The 17,396-nt window shown below is 46.6% G+C and overlaps 2 protein-coding genes across 3 annotated transcripts in view; one reads left to right on the forward strand and one right to left on the reverse strand.

Annotated features, from left to right (window-relative positions):
- The window catches only part of mtbp (MDM2 binding protein), a 79,770-nt gene extending 69,184 nt beyond the window's left edge, over window positions 1–10,586 (reverse strand). The window contains exons 1-4 of the mRNA XM_067981642.1: window positions 10,009–10,586; window positions 8,410–8,493; window positions 6,843–6,916; window positions 6,060–6,211 (exon numbers count right to left, since the gene is read on the reverse strand). Of these exons, the coding sequence (XP_067837743.1) occupies window positions 6,060–6,211; window positions 6,843–6,916; window positions 8,410–8,493; window positions 10,009–10,078 (380 nt within the window). The 5' untranslated portion in view covers window positions 10,079–10,586. The remainder of the gene's footprint in view (window positions 1–6,059; window positions 6,212–6,842; window positions 6,917–8,409; window positions 8,494–10,008) is intronic.
- Window positions 10,587–11,818: 1,232 nt separating this feature from the next.
- mrpl13 (mitochondrial ribosomal protein L13) overlaps window positions 11,819–17,396 on the forward strand; it is a 113,575-nt gene continuing 107,997 nt past the window's right edge. The window contains exons 1-2 of one of the 2 annotated variants that reach the window (XM_067981653.1): window positions 11,819–12,065; window positions 14,053–14,176. In XM_067981653.1, the coding sequence (XP_067837754.1) occupies window positions 12,039–12,065; window positions 14,053–14,176 (151 nt within the window). In that variant the 5' untranslated portion in view covers window positions 11,819–12,038. The remainder of the gene's footprint in view (window positions 12,066–14,052; window positions 14,177–17,396) is intronic. The other variant, XM_067981651.1, reaches the window with a different exon arrangement.

Consider the following 17,396-nt stretch of genomic DNA (forward strand, 5'->3'; position numbering starts at 1 on the left):
ATGTTAATCCAAGGTCCTGTCTGCCCTCAGGTGGACGTAAAAATCCCACGGCACTATTCGAAGAAGAGCAGGGGAGTTCTATCGGTGTCCTGGCCAACATTTCTCTCAACCAACAGCAGTAAAAAATGATTATCCAGTCATTAGTCTCACTGCTGTTTTTCGAACTTTACTGTGCACAAATCAGCTGCTGCATTTCTCTACAAGTAGCTACACTTCAAAAGTACTTTACTGGCTGTGAAGTGATTTGGAAAGTCCTGGAGGTTGTGAAAGCTGCAATATAAATGCAAGTTTGTTCTTTATAAAAGGGGAAATACTCTGAATAAGAAGTATTCCTCCCCTAGATTCTCTTTCCACCTTAAGCTTTACAGTCTAAAAGATGGTGGCATGGGCGGACACGTGGCAGATGAAGTTTAACGCGGAAAAATGCGAGGTGATGCATTGCGATAGGAAAACTGAGAAGAGGCAAAGTAGAGGGTGGAGGAACAGAGGGATCTGGGGGTATACGTGCATAAATTGTTGAAGGTGGCAGGGCTGGTTGAGAAAGCAATTAAAAAAGCATATGGGGTCCTGGGCTTTATAAATAGATGCATTGAGTACAAAAGTAAAGAAGTCAAGATGAACCTTTATAAAACACTGGTTCGGCCACAACTGGAGCATTGTGTCCAGTTCTGGGCACCGCACTTTAGGAAGGATGTGAAGGCCTTAGAGAGGGTGCAGAGGAGATTTACTAGAATGATTCCAGGGATGAGGGACTTAAATTACGTGGATAGACTGGAGAGGCTGGGATTGTTCTCCTTGGAACGGAGAAGGTTGAGAGGAGATTTGATAGAGGTGTTCAAAATCATGAAGGGTCTAGACAGAGTGGATAGAGAGAAACTGTTCCCATTGGCGGAAGGGTCAAGAACCAGAGGACATAGATTTAAGGTGATTGGCAAAAGAACCAAAGGTGAAATGAGGAAAAACTTTTTAACACAGCGAGTGGTTAGGATCTGGAATGCACTGCCCGAGGGAGTAGTGGAGGCAGATTCAATCATGGCCTTCAAAAGGGAACTGGATAAGTACTTGAAACGAAAAAATGTGCAGGGCTACGGGGATAGGGCGGGGGGAGTGGGACTAGTTGGACTGCTCATGCATAGAGCCGGCAATGACTCGATGGGCCAAATGGCCTACTTCCGTGCTGTAAGCTTCTATGATTCTATGGTTAAGGGGAACCTCACTGACATATGCAAACATTACATATAAAATGTAAACCCAGATTATTACTTTAGAATAAGCCAGGAAAGTTTCACTAGAAAAGATACATGTAAACTACTGAGAAGAAATTCAGAACAGAAAGAACTTCATTACTTAGCATCTGATACACGTTTGGAATAATCTGATAGGAAAAGCAGTAGAGGCAAAAACATTTGAGTTTGTTCAATATTCAGTTGGGTGCTATGATGTGAAACTTAGTGGACTAAACAATGTTCTATATGTGACTCTAGACCCACAGCAACGTGGTTGATTCTTAAATCGCCCTCTGAAATGGCCTAGCAAGCCACTCAGTTGTACAATCTAGCTACAAAAAGTCACAATAAAAATAAAACCAGATGGACCACCCGGCTTCGGACCAGATAGGGTACAGTAGCATAGTGGTTATGTTACTGGGCTAATAATCCAGAGGCCTGAACCAGTAATCCACAGTCATGAGTTCAAATCCCACCACAGCAGCTGGGGAATTTAAATTCAATGAATTAAATAAAATCTGGAATTTAAAAAAACTAGCATCAGTAATGGTGGCCATGAAACTACCGGATTGTCGTAAAAACCCATCTGGTTCACTAATGCCCTTTAGTGAAGGAAACCTGCCGTCCTTACCCGGTTTGGCCTATATGTGACTCCAGACCCACAGCAATGTGGTTGACTCTTAATCGCCTTCTGAAATGACCTAGCAAGCCACTCGAGAAGGTGGCTCATCACCAGCTTCTCAAGGGCAATTAGGGATGGGCAACAAGTGCTGGCCTTGCCAGCGATGCCCACATCCCATGAACGAATAAAAAAAAAACTAGACACCAGGCACGACAATGACGACCCAAGCCCAGTCGACCCTGCAAAGTCCTCCTCACTAACATCTGAGGACATGTGCCAAAATTGGGAGAGCTGTCCCACAGACTAGTCAAGAAACAGCCTGACATGGCCAAACTCAAAGAATCATACCTGTCAGCCAACGTCCCAGACTCCTCCATCATCATCCCTGGGTATGTCCTGACCGGCAGGACAGACCCACCAGAGGTGGCGGTACAATGGTATACAGGGAGTGGCCCTGGGAGTCCTCAACATTGACTCCGGACCCCATGAAGTCTCATGGCATCAGGCCAAACATGGGCAAGGAAACCTCCTGCTGATTACCACCTACCGCCCCTCCCTCAGCTGATGAATCAGTCCTCCTCCATGTTGATCACTTGGAGGAAGCACTGAGGGTAGCAAGGGCACAGAATGTGCTACTGGGTGGGGGACTTCAATGTCCTTCACCAAGAGTGGCTCCACAACTGACCAAGCTGGCCGAGTCCTGAAGGACACAGCTGCCAGACTGGGCCTGCGGCAGGTGGTCAGCGAACCAATACAGGGGAAAAAACCTACTTGACCTCGTCCTCACCAATCTACCTGTCGCAGATGCATCTGTCCATGATTGTATTGGTAGGAGTGACCACCGCACGAAGTCCCATCTCCACACTGAGAACACCATCCAATGTGCTGTGTGGCACTACCACCGTGCTAAATGGGATAAATTCAGAACAGATCTAGCAGCTTAAAACTGGGCATCCATGAGGCACTGTGGGCCATCAGCAGCAGCAGAACTGTATTCCACCACAATCTGTAACCTCATGGCCTGGCATATTCCTCACTCTACCATTACCAACAAGCCAGGGGATCAACCCTGGTTCATGCCACGAGCAGTACCAGGCATACCTAAAAATGAGGTGCCAACCTGGTGAAGCTAAAACTCAGGACCACATGCATGCTAAACAGCGGAAGCAACTTGCTATAGACAGAGCTAAGCGATTCCACAACCAACGGATCAGATCAAAGCTCTGCAGTCCTGCCACATCCAGCCGTGAATGGTGGTTGACAATTAAACAACTAACAGGAGGAGGCTGCTCAGTGAACATCCCCATCCTCAATGATGGCGGAGTCCAGCACGTGAGTGCAAAAGACAAGGCTGAAGCGTTTGCAACCATCTTCAGACAGAAGTGCCGAATGGATGATCCAAATCGGCCTCCTCCCGATATCCCCACCATCACAGAAGCCAGTCTTCAGCCAATTCAATTCACTCCAAGTGACATCAAGAAACGGCTGAGTGCACTGGATACAGCAAAGGCTAGGGCCCCAACAACATCCTGGCTGTAGTGCTGAAGACTTGTGCTCCAGAACTAGCCGCGCCTCTAGCCAAGCTGTTCCAGTACAGCTACAACACTGGCATCTACCCGACAATGTGGAAAATTGCCCAGGTATGTCCTGTCCACAAAAGCAGGACAAATCCAATCCGGCCAATTACCGCCCCATCAGTCAACTCTCAATCATCAGCAAAGTGATGGAAGGTGTCGTCCGCAGTGCTATCAAGAGGCCCTGACTAACCAATAACCTGCTCACCGATGCTCAGTTTGGGTTCCGCCAGGACCACTTGGCTCCAGACCTCATTACAGCCTTGGTCCAAACATGGGCAAAAGAGCTGAATTCCAGAGGTGAGGTGAGTGACTGCCCTTGATATCAAGGCAGCATTTGACCGAGTATGGCATCAAGGAGCCCTAGTAAAATTGAAGTCAATGGGAATCAGGTGGAAAACTCTCCAGTGGGTGGAGTCATACCTAGCACACAGGGAGATGGTAGTGGTTGTTGGAGGCCAATCATCTCAGCCCCAGGACATTGTTGCAGATGTTCCTCAGGACAGTGTCCTAGGCCCAACCATCTTCAGCTGTTTCATCAATGACCTTCCCTCCATCATAAGGTCAGAAATAGGGATGTTCGCTGATGATTGCACAGTGTTCAGTTCCATTTGCAACCCCTCAAATAATGAAGCAGTCCGTGCCCGTATGCAGCAAGACCTGGACAATATCCAGGCTTGGGCTCATAAGTGGCAAGTGACAATCGCGCCAGGCAATGAGCATCTCCAACAAGAGAGAGTCTAACCACCTCCCCTTGACATTCAACGCATTACCATCGCCGAATCCCCCACCATCAACATCTTGGGGGTCACCATTGACCAGAAACTTAACTGGACCAGCCACATAAATATTGCGGCTACAAGAGCAGGTCAGAGGCTGGGTATTCTGTGGCACAAGTCAGGTATGTGATGTAATACTCTCTTGCCTAGATGAGTGCAGCGCCAACAACACAAGAAGCTCGACACCATCCAGGATAAAGCAGCCCACTTGATTGGCACCCCATCCGCCACCCTAAACATTCACTCCCTTCACCACCGGCGCACTGTGGCTGCAGTGCGTACCATCCACAGGACGCACTGCAGCAATTCGCCAAGGCTTCTTCGACAGCAGCTCCCAAACCAGCGACCTGTACCACCTAGAAGGACAAGGGCAGCAGGCACATTTTTTTAAAAATTTGTTCATGGGATGTGGGCGTCGCTGGCAAGGTCAGCATTTATTGCCCATCCCTAATTGCCCTTGAGAAGGTGGTGGTAATCCACTTTCATGAACCGCTGCAGTCCGTGTGGAGAAGGTTCTCCCACAGTGCTGTTAGGAAGGGAGTTCCAGGATTTTGACCCAGCGACAATGAAGGAACGGCGATATATTTCCAAGTCGGGATGGTGTGTGACTTGGAGGGGAACGTGCAGGTCGTGTTGTTCCCATGTGCCTGCTGCTCTTGTCCTTCTAGGTGGTAGAGGTCGCGGGTTTGGGAGGTGCTGTCGAAGAAGCCTTGGCGAGTTGCTGCAGTGCATCCTGTGGATGGTACACACTGCAGCCACTGTGCGCCGGTGGTGAAGGGAGTGAATGTTTAGGGTGGTGGATGGGTTGCCAATCAAGCGGGCTGCTTTGTCCTGGATGGTGTCGAGCTTCTTGAGTGTTGTTGGAGCTGCACTCATCCAGGCAAGTGGAGAGTATTCCATCACACTCCTGACTTGTAGATGGTGGAAAGGCTTTGGGGAGTCAGGAGGTGAGTCACTCTCCGCAAAATACCCAGCCTCTGACCTGCTCTCGTAGCCACAGTATTTATTTGGCTGGTCCAGTTAAGTTTCCGGTCAACGGTGACCCCCAGGATGTTGATGGTGGGGGATTCGGCGATGCTAATACCGTTGAATGTCAAGGGGAGGTGGTTAGACTCTCTCTTGTTGGAGATGGTCATTGCCTGGCACATGTCTGGCGTGAATGTTACTTGCCACATATCAGCCCAAGCCTGCACGTTATCCAGGTCTTGCGGCATGCTGGTTCGGACTGCTTCATTTATCTGAGGGGTTGCGAATGGAACTGAACACAGTGCAATCATCAGCGAACATCCCCATTTCTGACCTCATGATGGAGGGAAGGTCATTGATGAAGCAGCTGAAGATGGTTGGGCCTAGGACACTGCCCTGAGGAACTCCTGCAGCAATGTCCTGGGGCTGAGATGATTGGTCTCCAACAACCACTACCATCTCCCTGTGTGCTAGGTATGACTCCACCCACTGGAGAGTTTTCCATAGGAAACATGGTTTTACATGGGACCACCACCTGCACGTTCCCCTCCAAGTCACACACCATCCCGACTTGGAAATATACGTCCGTTCCTTCATCGTCGCTGGGTCAAAATCCTAGAACTCCCTACCTAACACCACTGTGGGAGAACCTTCACCACACGGACTGCATCGGTTCAAGAAGGCGGCTCACCACCACCTTCTCAAGGGCAATTAGGGATGAGCAATAAATGCTGGCCCAAATCCAAAGCGACACCCACATCCCATGAACGAATAATTAAAACAAAGCCTTTTCTGATCCTGGACTGCTAAGGCTCAACTACTTGAATATACACAACATTCAGGATATTTAGAACCTATTATCGTCAACGCTAAAATATTGTACAATACTTACTCAGACAGGGAGGTAGACTCTTTCTCATCACCATCCTCTTCCTCACAGCCATTCATGATATTCAGGTATTCTTTTATTAATGTTGGTACAGGTTCCTCACAGTCACTATCCTGTGCATTGGAACTAATTTCTTCCCACTCTGGACTGCAGAACTAGAAAGAAAACAATAATGGGATAACAATCATAAGATACATCTAGCAGAGTATGTCAACTTTGTGGCTTTTGAGAGTTCTTTAAAAATATTTAACTTGATTTTTTTGTTGTCATGCAGGGGTCTATAGCCAAGCCATTAACTTTTTTCCCTTTTAAAGATCCTGATCAACTGGCGTTGTATTTCTCTCAGTTCTATTTATCTTCTATTTTTCCTTCAGTTTTGACTTCTGCCAACAAAAACTGAAGAATTGATGTATCGAGAAAAAGTAATGGTCACAAAACTTGTTTCATTTGATGCATAAGAACTGCAGGAACCCGATTATCTGCCTACCTCTCAAGACCAGAACCCATCTGTCACTATTGCATCCCAATTTTCAAATCTCTAACTATCCAGTAACATTGTTTCATCATTTTGAAAGGAAAATAAGATTCATCACATTTTCACTATCAACAATGCTCATTTACAATTACTTTTCTTCTAATTGGCTAGCCAGTTTCATTATATTCCCCCCCACTGGTAAGTTTTCAAAATAAAAACGGTGGACTGGTCTTTTTGTTTTACTAATATTTTTGTGACCTTAACTTTGAGCTGTCATACACACAATAGTTTCTAATTCCTGCTCTCCTCACCTGTGATAAGCCATGGATTGCCTGAATTGCGAAGAACCATTTTTGTGGTACCGGAACACCAGTTATTGAACAGACTGCAAAACATTAAACAGATGTAACTAATACCAGGTTTTGACAAGAGATTTTAAATACTAATCCATCGCGAGAACTGTCTGAAAATTAGAATAATGAAGCTGTACCATCTCAAATTAACATTACGCCAAAGGCAAGACTGGAATAGACAGAAGGCAAAGGAGCAGCTTACATATTTCGATAAAAGTAACGGGAGAGAAACAAACATAAAATCAATGTGAAATTGCAGATGGGAAAGGAAAGCAAGCTAGAAAGCATTTGAACCAACCAACCAAAAACAATATATGGTATGTGCGATGAATTAGAATAGAATCATAGAATCCTTACAGCACAGAAGGAGGCTATTCGGCCCATCGAGCCTGTGGCGGCTCTTTTATAAGAGCAATCCAGTTTCCCACATGATTGGCACCCCATCCACCACCCTAAACATTCACTCCCTCCACCACCGGTGCACCATGGCTGCAGTGTGTACCATCTACAAGATGCACTGCAGCAACTCGCCAAGGCTTCTTCGACAGCACCTCCCAAACCCGAATCCTCTACCACCTAGAATTCTCGGCTGTCACATTATTTTTCTCTCCATTTCCAGCAGGGGTCACTAGAAAACAACCAGTAGCTGGAACCTTGGCTGTTTTCTCCCTCCGTAACTCAGAACATTAAGCCTAATTTAACCCCCCTACAACAACAATGTGCATTTATAAAGCCCCTTTAACGTAGTAAAATGTTCCAAGGTGCTTCACAGGAGTGTTAGCAGACAAAATGTGATACCAAGCCACATAAGGAGGTATTAGGACAGGTGACCAAAAGCATGGTCAAAGAGGTAGGTTTTAAGGAGCGTCTTAAAGATGGAGAGGTTTAGGGAGGGAATTCCAGAGTTTACGGCCCAGACAGCCAATGGCCGCCAATGGTGGAGCGATAGGAATTCGGGATGTGCAAGAGGCCAAAATTTGAGGAGCGCAGAGATCTCAGAGGATTGTAGGGCTGGAGGAGGTTACAGAGATAGAGAGGGGTGAGATCAAGAAAGGATTTGAAAATAAGGATAAGAATTTTAAAACCTTCCCTTGCTGAGATCAGCTAACTCAGCACAGACTGGAGATCATACCTGGGACTTTCCGAATCTGCATGGCTCAGCCACTCACTGTCAACCCACTGAGCTACCAAATGAGCTAAGTAGTCAGATTTTAAACTGTCCAGATGGACAAAATAAAATCTGAGCTCCAGCTACTGGCTTGGATATTTTGGATCTAAGCAGTTCCGCAGGTTCGCCACGTCACAGGGAGAACATGTCACATAATTTATTAGATAACAGAGCATGTGAAAGGACAAAGTGGAGCTGTACTTTTATATAATTTCTACTGGTGAAAGTTATATGGTAGTTATCCGTCATTCACAAAAATATTGCCTTACAAGAAACAAAGTCAACAACTGTGACTTAATATGGCTGAATATAGAGAGGCTCATGAATTAAAAAGAAAACGCTGAATAAATTTATTACCTGGAAATGAGGCAAAACTTGAATTTGTTGAGATACCGCAGTTCTTTCTCAGTAGTTCACAAATACTATTAACTGCCATCAGCTCTGTTAAATAAGAATGATGTTAGTGAATACTGCATGCATACGAAAATACGGAAAAGACAAACGTACAGAAAAGACAGACTCATCCATGTTGCAAAGAGGCAACACAACGCCTCCCCCAGCTCCCTGTATAATCTCCTGGAGGCAAAAATACAGATCAAAAAAAACCCTCGACCAATTCAGGGAAAAAAGAATTCTGGAAAATTATTTTCCAAACCCCAAAGGCAATTTAAAAACAAGTTCCAGAAGATAACAGTGACCATGAGGTACATCACCCAACATCCCACCAACCTGTTGTGCATAGCAATATTAGCCTCCTCCAAGATCTGGTCCAGCTCCCTTTTGAACGTATGCTGTGAATCTGCATTCACTGCATGACCTGGCAAGCTATTCCAAAGGTCAATGACCCTCTGTGAAAAGAACAATCTCCTGACATCTAACCAAGTTCAATGCTTACTTAACCTTTTCTAGGGCCTCTACTTCTCCCGCCTTGTGAGGGGACCAGAACTGGACACAGTATTCTAGATGAGGACTCCACAAAGTCTTGTACAAGGATACAAGAACACTATGGTGCTTTTTGTTTTATATTGGATCATCTTAGTTATACATCCTAATACTCAATTTTCACTGTGAGGCTTTTACTGTGGTCCCTCAGAACTGTTTGCGGACTTTTAGAGACTCGTGCACCATAACACCTAGGTCACTTTCCTCCTCAGCAGACTAATTCAGGACCCAGTATGGTATATACATGATTGGCATTAGCACTACCCACATGCACAACACTACATTTATCTACATTAAATGTCATCCGCCAGAAGCGAGCCCATTCCCCATCACACCTAAATCAGATCAGACAAATCTCTAGGACCTGATAATACCTGGAGGGGAAACTAAAAGAAACAGATGAGGAAATTAGTCATACTTGTTCAAAGCTCTCCAGACTCAGGAATTATGCCTTTGGATTGGAAAACTGCAAATGTCACTCCATTATTTAAGACGGTTAGGAGGGAGAAACCAGAATACAGACATGCCAGTTTAACATCATCGTTAAAACAGATGATCTGATCATTATCACATTGCTGTTTGTGGGAGCTTGCTGTTCGTAAATTGACTGCTGCGTTTCCTACATTACAACAGCGACTACATTTCAAAAGTACTTCACTGGCTGTAAAACGCTTTGGGACGTCCTGAGGTCGTAAAAGGTGCTGTATAAATGCAGGTTTTTCTTTCTTTCATCCACCAGTTAACAAGAGAAACATTAACTGTTTCTCTCTCCACAAATACCGTCTGACCTGCTGAGTGTTTCCAGCATTTTCTGTTTTTCTTTCTTAATTGAGCTGGACTATTCACACATATAAACAACAAGCTTTCCTTTTAACTCAAAATAGTTGGTGTGATATAAAGTACCAAGCTATTCTTTCCCCTTCCGTATTATTCAGGCTATAACTTTATTGTGTAAGGAGGTCATCATAACACTTTAATGCATCTAATTGAACAATTCAGAAACACAGCGCTCACCAGCAAACTCTTCATCTTGATACTGGTCACTTTTTTGATTCCAAACAACTAACAGTACATATCGATCCATTGTAAAACTTAATTGGCTGTCATAAAGGGAGACACAAACTATTTAAAGTTGTAAAGACTGTCTCATAGTGGTCTGCTTATGCGTGTCTTCTCGTTTTTCTTTGAGTATCTCAGCTTGGTCTTACAAGGTATAGACTGCTAAAAGGCTTTCTCTGGTTTGGCGGCTGCCTCTAAGTATCTGGACCCCCGCAGGTTTCCACTCTCTGGTATCTTCTACCCGTGTTTAACGTTGATCTTTCTGATCTGTACATTAACTCTGGTTCCTCGAGTGTTTACTCCAATCATTTATCCGGGTCTGCTGTGTGAACACAAAACGGCCAAGTGCCTGCCTCCTGCAGACGCTGATGGGAGTGAAGGTGGGGCTCCCTCCCTCCCTGACTGACTGACGGTGGTCGGCGGGCTCCCTGACTGACGGTGGTCGGGGGGCTCCCTCCCTCCCTGACGGTGGTCGGGGGGCTCCCTCCCTCCCTCCCTGACTGACTGTGGTCGGGGGGGGGGCTCGCTGACGCGCTGACGGACGGTGGCCGGGGGGGGAGGGGGGGGCTCGCTGACTGACGGTGGCCGGGGGGGGAGGGGGGGGCTCGCTGACTGACGGTGGCCGGGGGGGGGCTCGCTGACTGACGGTGGCCGGGGGGGGAGGGGGGGGCTCGCTGACTGACGGTGGCCGGGGGGGGAGGGGGGGGCTCGCTGACTGACGGTGGCCGGGGGGGGAGGGGGGGGCTCGCTGACTGACGGTGGCCGGGGGGGGAGGGGGGGGGCTCGCTGACTGACGGTGGCCGGGGGGGGCTCGCTGACTGACGGTGGCCGGGGGGGGCTCGCTGACTGACGGTGGCCGGGGGGGGGCTCGCTGACTGACGGTGGCCGGGGGGGGCTCGCTGACTGACGGTGGCCGGGGGGGGCTCGCTGACTGACGGTGGCCGGGGGGGGGCTCGCTGACTGACGGTGGACGGGGGGGGCTCGCTGACTGACGGTGGCCGGGGGGGGCTCGCTGACTGACGGTGGCCGGGGGGGGCTCGCTGACTGACGGTGGCCGGGGGGGGCTCGCTGACTGACGGTGGCCGGGGGGGGGGGGGCTCGCTGACTGACGGTGGCCGGGGGGGGGGGGGGCTCGCTGACTGACGGTGGCCGGGGGGGGACTCGCTGACTGACGGTGGCCGGGGGGGGACTCGCTGACTGACGGTGGCCGGGGGGGGGGGGGGGGGGGACTCGCTGACTGACGGTGGCCGGGGGGGGACTCGCTGACTGACGGTGGCCGGGGGGGGGGGGGGGACTCGCTGACTGACGGTGGCCGGGGGGGGGGGGGGACTCGCTGACTGACGGTGGCCGGGGGGGGGGGGGGGGACTCGCTGACTGACGGTGGCCGGGGGGGGGGGGGGACTCGCTGACTGACGGTGGACGGGGGGGGGGGACTCGCTGACTGACGGTGGACGGGGGGGGGGGGGACTCGCTGACTGACGGTGGACGGGGGGGGGGGGGGGGGGGGGCTCGCTGGTGGTCGGTGGACGGGGGGGGGGGACTCGCTGACTGACGGTGGACGGGGGGGGGGGGGGGGCTCGCTGGTGGTCGGTGGACGGGTTTCCCGTTTCTCTCCGCTCTCCTTTGTTTCCCGCCGGCGTAACCCGCGAGCTCCTCTCCGCGCCGTCCGCCTCCGGCTCGAGCTCCTCTCCGCGCGCTTTCCGTTTCCGGGAGTTGTGTCACCGAATAACCAGTCCGGCTGGAAAAATTATCCAAGACAGCTCTTTCCTTCATACAGAACATGCAGTATTTTTTTTAAAACAACACCTCTCTGCTATTTTCCTCAGAGCTTGTCAGCGACAATCTGTTAAATACTCTCGCTTCCGCTGCATGTGAAATTAAAACCTGTGAATTATGTGTTAAAATTGGATTAATTAGGTCTTTTGAACACATGTTTCGCTTCGGAAAGATTCAGACGCTGCACAGGCGATTGAACGACTAACAACATGTCCAATTTCACCAAGGCTGCACAGGTGAGAAATGGAGGCAAATCCTGGACTAGGAGGGGACAGGGAGAAAGAGAGACTGGAAAGAAAGACTTGCATTTCTATAGCGCCTTTCATGATCTCAGGACGTTCCAAAGCGATTTATATCCAATGAAATACTATTTTGAAGTGTAGTCACTGTTGTAATGTAGGAAATGCAGCAGCCAATTTCCACACAGTAAGCTCCCACAAACAGCAATGTGCTAAATGACCAGATAATCTGAGTCAGTGGTGTTGGTTGAGGAATAAATATTAGCCAGGACACCAGGGAGAACTCTCCTGCTCTTCTTAAAAATAGTGTCATGGGATCTTTTACGTCCACCTGAGAGGGCAGAAGGGGCCTTGGTTTAACGTCTCATCTAAACGATGGCACCTCTGACAGTGTAGCACTCCCTCAGTACTGCACGGGGAGTATCAGCCTAGGTTTTCTGCTCAAGTCTCAGGAGAGGGACTTGATACATCCTAATACTCAATTTTCACTGTTGCTGAGGCACTGGTTGGAGAAGAGAGGCGGGGGGGGGGGGGGGGGAGAGAGAGCGAGAAAGAGACCTGGGTGGAGGAGAGAGAGAGAAAGATGGGGGTGAGAAAGAAAGACTGGAGATGGAGAGACCGGGGTGGGGGAAGGGGAAAGAGAGAGAGAGACCAGAGGAGGGAGAGAGAGAAAGAGGCACAGGGGGAAGAAAGAGATGGGAGAGGGAGACACACACAAGAGGAGAAGAGAGAGAGAAATCAAAGGTAAAAAAATGGAGACGGATGGAGGGTTCAGCTATGAGGTGACTGGAGAAGCTGGTACCAAAAGAGTGGAAGTACAGAGAGGGGTGAGAGGGATCGATACAGTAGAGGAGAGGAGAGGAGAGGGGGGGGGGCAGGCTTTCAGATGAGCTGCTAAACCCTTCTAGTTTAACTGGTTTTCCATTGGAATAGGTTCTGATTAAGTTGCTCCAGAAAAAGCCATTTGATATGGCAACACACTGCAAGACAAGTTAGATTAATGTACAGTATGAAGCCCATTAAAACCCATAAAATTGTTTAGTTTTTAATGAATGAGTGACTTCATCGGATATTCTCAGATGAACCAAGCATTGGGTATAAATCGTATCCCATGGGGTCCTTCAGAAGTTCTCCCATTACGTTGTATGTGTTGTTCCTATTTTGTTTGCAGGAATTGAATTTTTTATTCGTTGCTACACAACATTGGAGAATTTGCTTTGCCGGCAATTTGGTGATAGCCGTGGCCTGCAAACGTTCATGTTTCGGCGGGGACCAGCGCTGCTCGCCACTTTCGGTAGTTCAGTCCACAATATACATCTGACATTTTTTAAGGTGTACAATCATTGCACAGAAAGAGGCCGTTCAACCCATCATGCCTGTGCCGGCTCTATGAAAGAGCTATCCAATTAATCCCACTCCCCCCGGCAAATTTTTCCTTTTCAAGTATTTAGCCAATTCCCTTTTAAAAGTTACTATTGAATCTGCTTCCACCACCCTTTCAGGCAGTGCGTTCCTGATCATAACAACTCTCTGCATAAAAAAATTTTCATCTCCCCTCTCGTTCTTTTGCTAATTACCTTGAATCTGTGTCCTCTGGTTACCAGCCCTCCTGCAGTAGAAACAGTTTCTCCTTATTTACTCTATCAAAAACGCCTTAATTTTGAACACCTCTATTAAATCTGCTCTAAGGAAAACAATCCCAGCTTCTCTAGTCTCTCCACATAACTCAAGTCCCGCATCCCCGGTACCATTCCAGTAAATCTCCTATGAACCCTCTCCAAGGCCTTGATGTCCTCTCTTCCCTGCTTGTGTGTGCTGCCCAGAATTGGACACAATACTCCAGCTGAGGCCTAAGCAGTGATTTATAAAAGTTTAGCATAACTTCTGTGCTATATAATATGCTACATAATTTTGAGATTACGCTCAGTTATATGTGTGAATTATGTCTTTTCTACTAGAAAGCATTTCCCCCTCTTTGTTCCAGCAATGGGCCTCCTTTTCTAAAATTTGGTATTTGATTGATGCCAAGATGCAGCCGCCTGGAAAAATTGCTACAATGTGCTCAGTCAGACTACAAGGGAAACATAAACCTATCTATCATGCACTGAGTAAGTATCCAAAATCTTTACTACCTCTCTGAATGTAATCTTTCACTAACAACCTGAGCTTTTCGCAACTGCTAAAGGTAAGTGGAATTGCTGCACAAATGATACAGATAAATGACATGAGTGGCAGCACCTGCACATGTGGTGGTGTGTAATTTCTTTGAATAACTAGAATAGTTACGAGATTCAAACCAGTATTATCTCTCAATATAACTTGTCCCTTATTTTAATTAACTGGTAGGCTTTTCCAAATAAAGACAGATGCTTGGTTCTGTGCTCAACTAAATGGAGCTCCACTGTAAGCATTTTACTGATTGTTCTACAAACCCGCTACAAATTCATTGAACCCTTCTGCAAAAAGGCACCTGTCTGGAGGGGCAGCTCATCTCATTGTTTACAAAACAGCAATGGCAATACCCCTTCAGTACAGAAGATTACGGGGTGATCTAATTGTGGTGTTTAAGATGATTAAAGCAGTTGATAGGGTAGATAGAGAGAATATATGTCCTCTAGTGGAGGGATTCCAGAACAAGGAGACATAATAAAATTAGAGCTAGCCTGTTGAGAGGTGATGTCAGGAAGCACTTCTTCACACAAAGGGTAGTGGAAATCTGAAAATTTACTAATTTTAGCATAGTTGCAGATTTCAAGTGAATTTCTTGGGGCACATTTATAATTTGAAACCCCTTAGGATTTCTACTTATGATCCATGTACATTGATCTTGATATGAAATACAAAGCTCCAGCTGAGTGTTACAAGCAAGAAGCACTCAGTTCACTTTCGTGGACTCTGAGGTTTTGGCCAGCAAATTATGCAAATCGGAGAAAATCTTGCTGCACCAGGTAAGTGATGACTCATCATGGCTACCTTCCAGGTGCAAAGTCTTTGGTAAACACATCCTGATAAGCAAACAAGTAAACCAATCGGGAGTCATTCAGCACATGCATGAGTTCAGTTCAAGAAAATAATATCCCATTACACTATTTTCCCACGAATGGGGAATTTGCTGCACAGATTGCATAACTCCTGTTTTAAACTTTTTTTTCTGACATGACAAATTACTTGCCCGATTGATAAGTTACATCGAAAGTTAATTCATTGGTAGATTAAAGTAAATAAACCATTGCGTGATGGGGGATGACATAACTCCTGAGACCCACTATTTCAGTATGTATTTATAAGTCCTGTTGCCTTTGTTTCAAAAATAGTGTTTTTTGTTATCGTTTTGAAGTTTTTTTTGTAATGCCTTGAGTTACATAAAGGTGAAGTAGTTGGCAGGCAATTTTATTAGTGCTGTGGTCTGAGGTCACTATCATTTGAGGGCTTAACCTGTGATTTATGGATTCCATGAGTTCACAACTGCTAGTTTAATGCAAAGAGCACTGGGGAGAAAGGCAGAGTGCTTAAGGGGAAAAAGGAATGACCTTTGCATCCTGCTTATAGTTGGGAGGGCTTTGGGCATTTGTAACAGGCTTGGAAAATAATTTCAGCTATGGCATTGAAGACCTGTCAACCTCCAAGTGTAAACCACTGTTGCAGTTCTCTTGCATTTGATATAAAGCCAAAATCATACCACAGACTTTGAACATCATAGGAAAACCTGCAAACTCAATTAGACCATAGAGATTCCATTTCAGCATAGACGATCACTGTAACTTTTGGCTTTGTACATATCTCCAACTTTAAACTTGTAAACTTATTAACTGAGTGCATTTATTTTAATCTATATAAAGTATATCTGGCCAAAGTTAGTTCATTCAATGTAGAAGGGCTTCATGGGTGCTGTTCCAGCTGGTTTCATTATTCTTGGGGAAAACTTGAATGGATAAAATCCAAGGGAAGTTTTAAAAAGTACATGGTACAGACAGTCTCCAAACTTCAACACTGTTGTCATGAACTTGATGCAAAACATGCACTGGTGTTCTTTGTTTTTGTTTTATCAAGAATATATTCCAAAAGTTATTAAAAGACTTTGTCATTCAGAAGGGTTTTTTTTCCCAAAATTGAAATGCCTTACTTAGTCATTGATGTATACTGGAAATATTTGCACTGTCAGCCTATTCATTTATGTGCAGAGGTGAAACTACATTCTAAGTTTGAGGGACTGTATCTATTTTATTTTTCCCATCCAGTTTTCCCACCAATTTTTTCCCTGAAATCCATCTTCCCTCTTTTCCCCCTGCCCCTTTTGGAAGCAGACAACACAGGCAACAGCAGCAGCTCTCCAGAAATTATTCAAATGATCATTCTACGTGTTTTAAGCCTGGGTCGTGAGGCAAGGGTGGAATGGGAGCAGGGATCCAACATTACATAGGAGCTTGATCCTGCCTTCACCTCACATCCACACGCATGCAATTCCAAGGATCACTGGAAAAGCAGTCAGGAATGCTGGAGAGATATTTGCTCTCCCTCCCTAGCTGGAGGACATTTAAGTCAACCGTAGCAATCGAACTCCCACGTTGGTTAAGATCAGGCTAGATCACTCAACATAGACAGGAAACAAATCTGGTCTGCACAACTCAACACTGCCCCACCTGGTGCATTAACACACTTGACTAACAAGGAGCCAGATAGGAACATAAACATGCCGCTGTTTATGTTCCACACGCACCTCCTCCCACCCTACTTCATCTAACCCTATCAACATATCCTTCCATTCCTTTCTCCGACATGTACTTATCTAGCTTTCCCCTTAAATGCATCTATACTATTTGCCTCAACCACTCCATGTGGTAGCAAGTTCCACATTCACACCACTCTCTGGGTAAGGAAGTTTCTCCTGAATTCTTTTAGTGTCTATCTTATACCTATGGTCTCTCCCACAGTTCCTTAAAGGCATCCATTTTCATTTGGATGGGTTGAGCAGGCTGCAGCTGTATGTGTTGCAGCACTCCTGTGTAACTGGGTGGGGGGGGAGGGGAGACAACACTGACTGGATTTGCGGGGGGAGGAGAGACAACACTGGCTGGATTTGCGGACGGCTTCCTCATGATGAATGATATCACGTTAAATTTGTATTTTAAAATCTTATGTAGCGTACAGCATTGAAGAATCTTTGTTTTAGCTTTAATATGAACAGACAGCTGGATTTTTCATTCCCGTTGTCAGAAATTCTGCTATAATCTCCAGAGTGTACCATATACATAGTGCACAGGGGATAGTTTTACTTTTGGATAGGGTTATATTCGCTGAATAGTTTTCTACCACCATGGCATATGTGTC

This window comes from Heptranchias perlo, chromosome 3 (assembly GCF_035084215.1).
Source record: "Heptranchias perlo isolate sHepPer1 chromosome 3, sHepPer1.hap1, whole genome shotgun sequence".
Lineage (NCBI taxonomy): Eukaryota > Metazoa > Chordata > Chondrichthyes > Hexanchiformes > Hexanchidae > Heptranchias > Heptranchias perlo.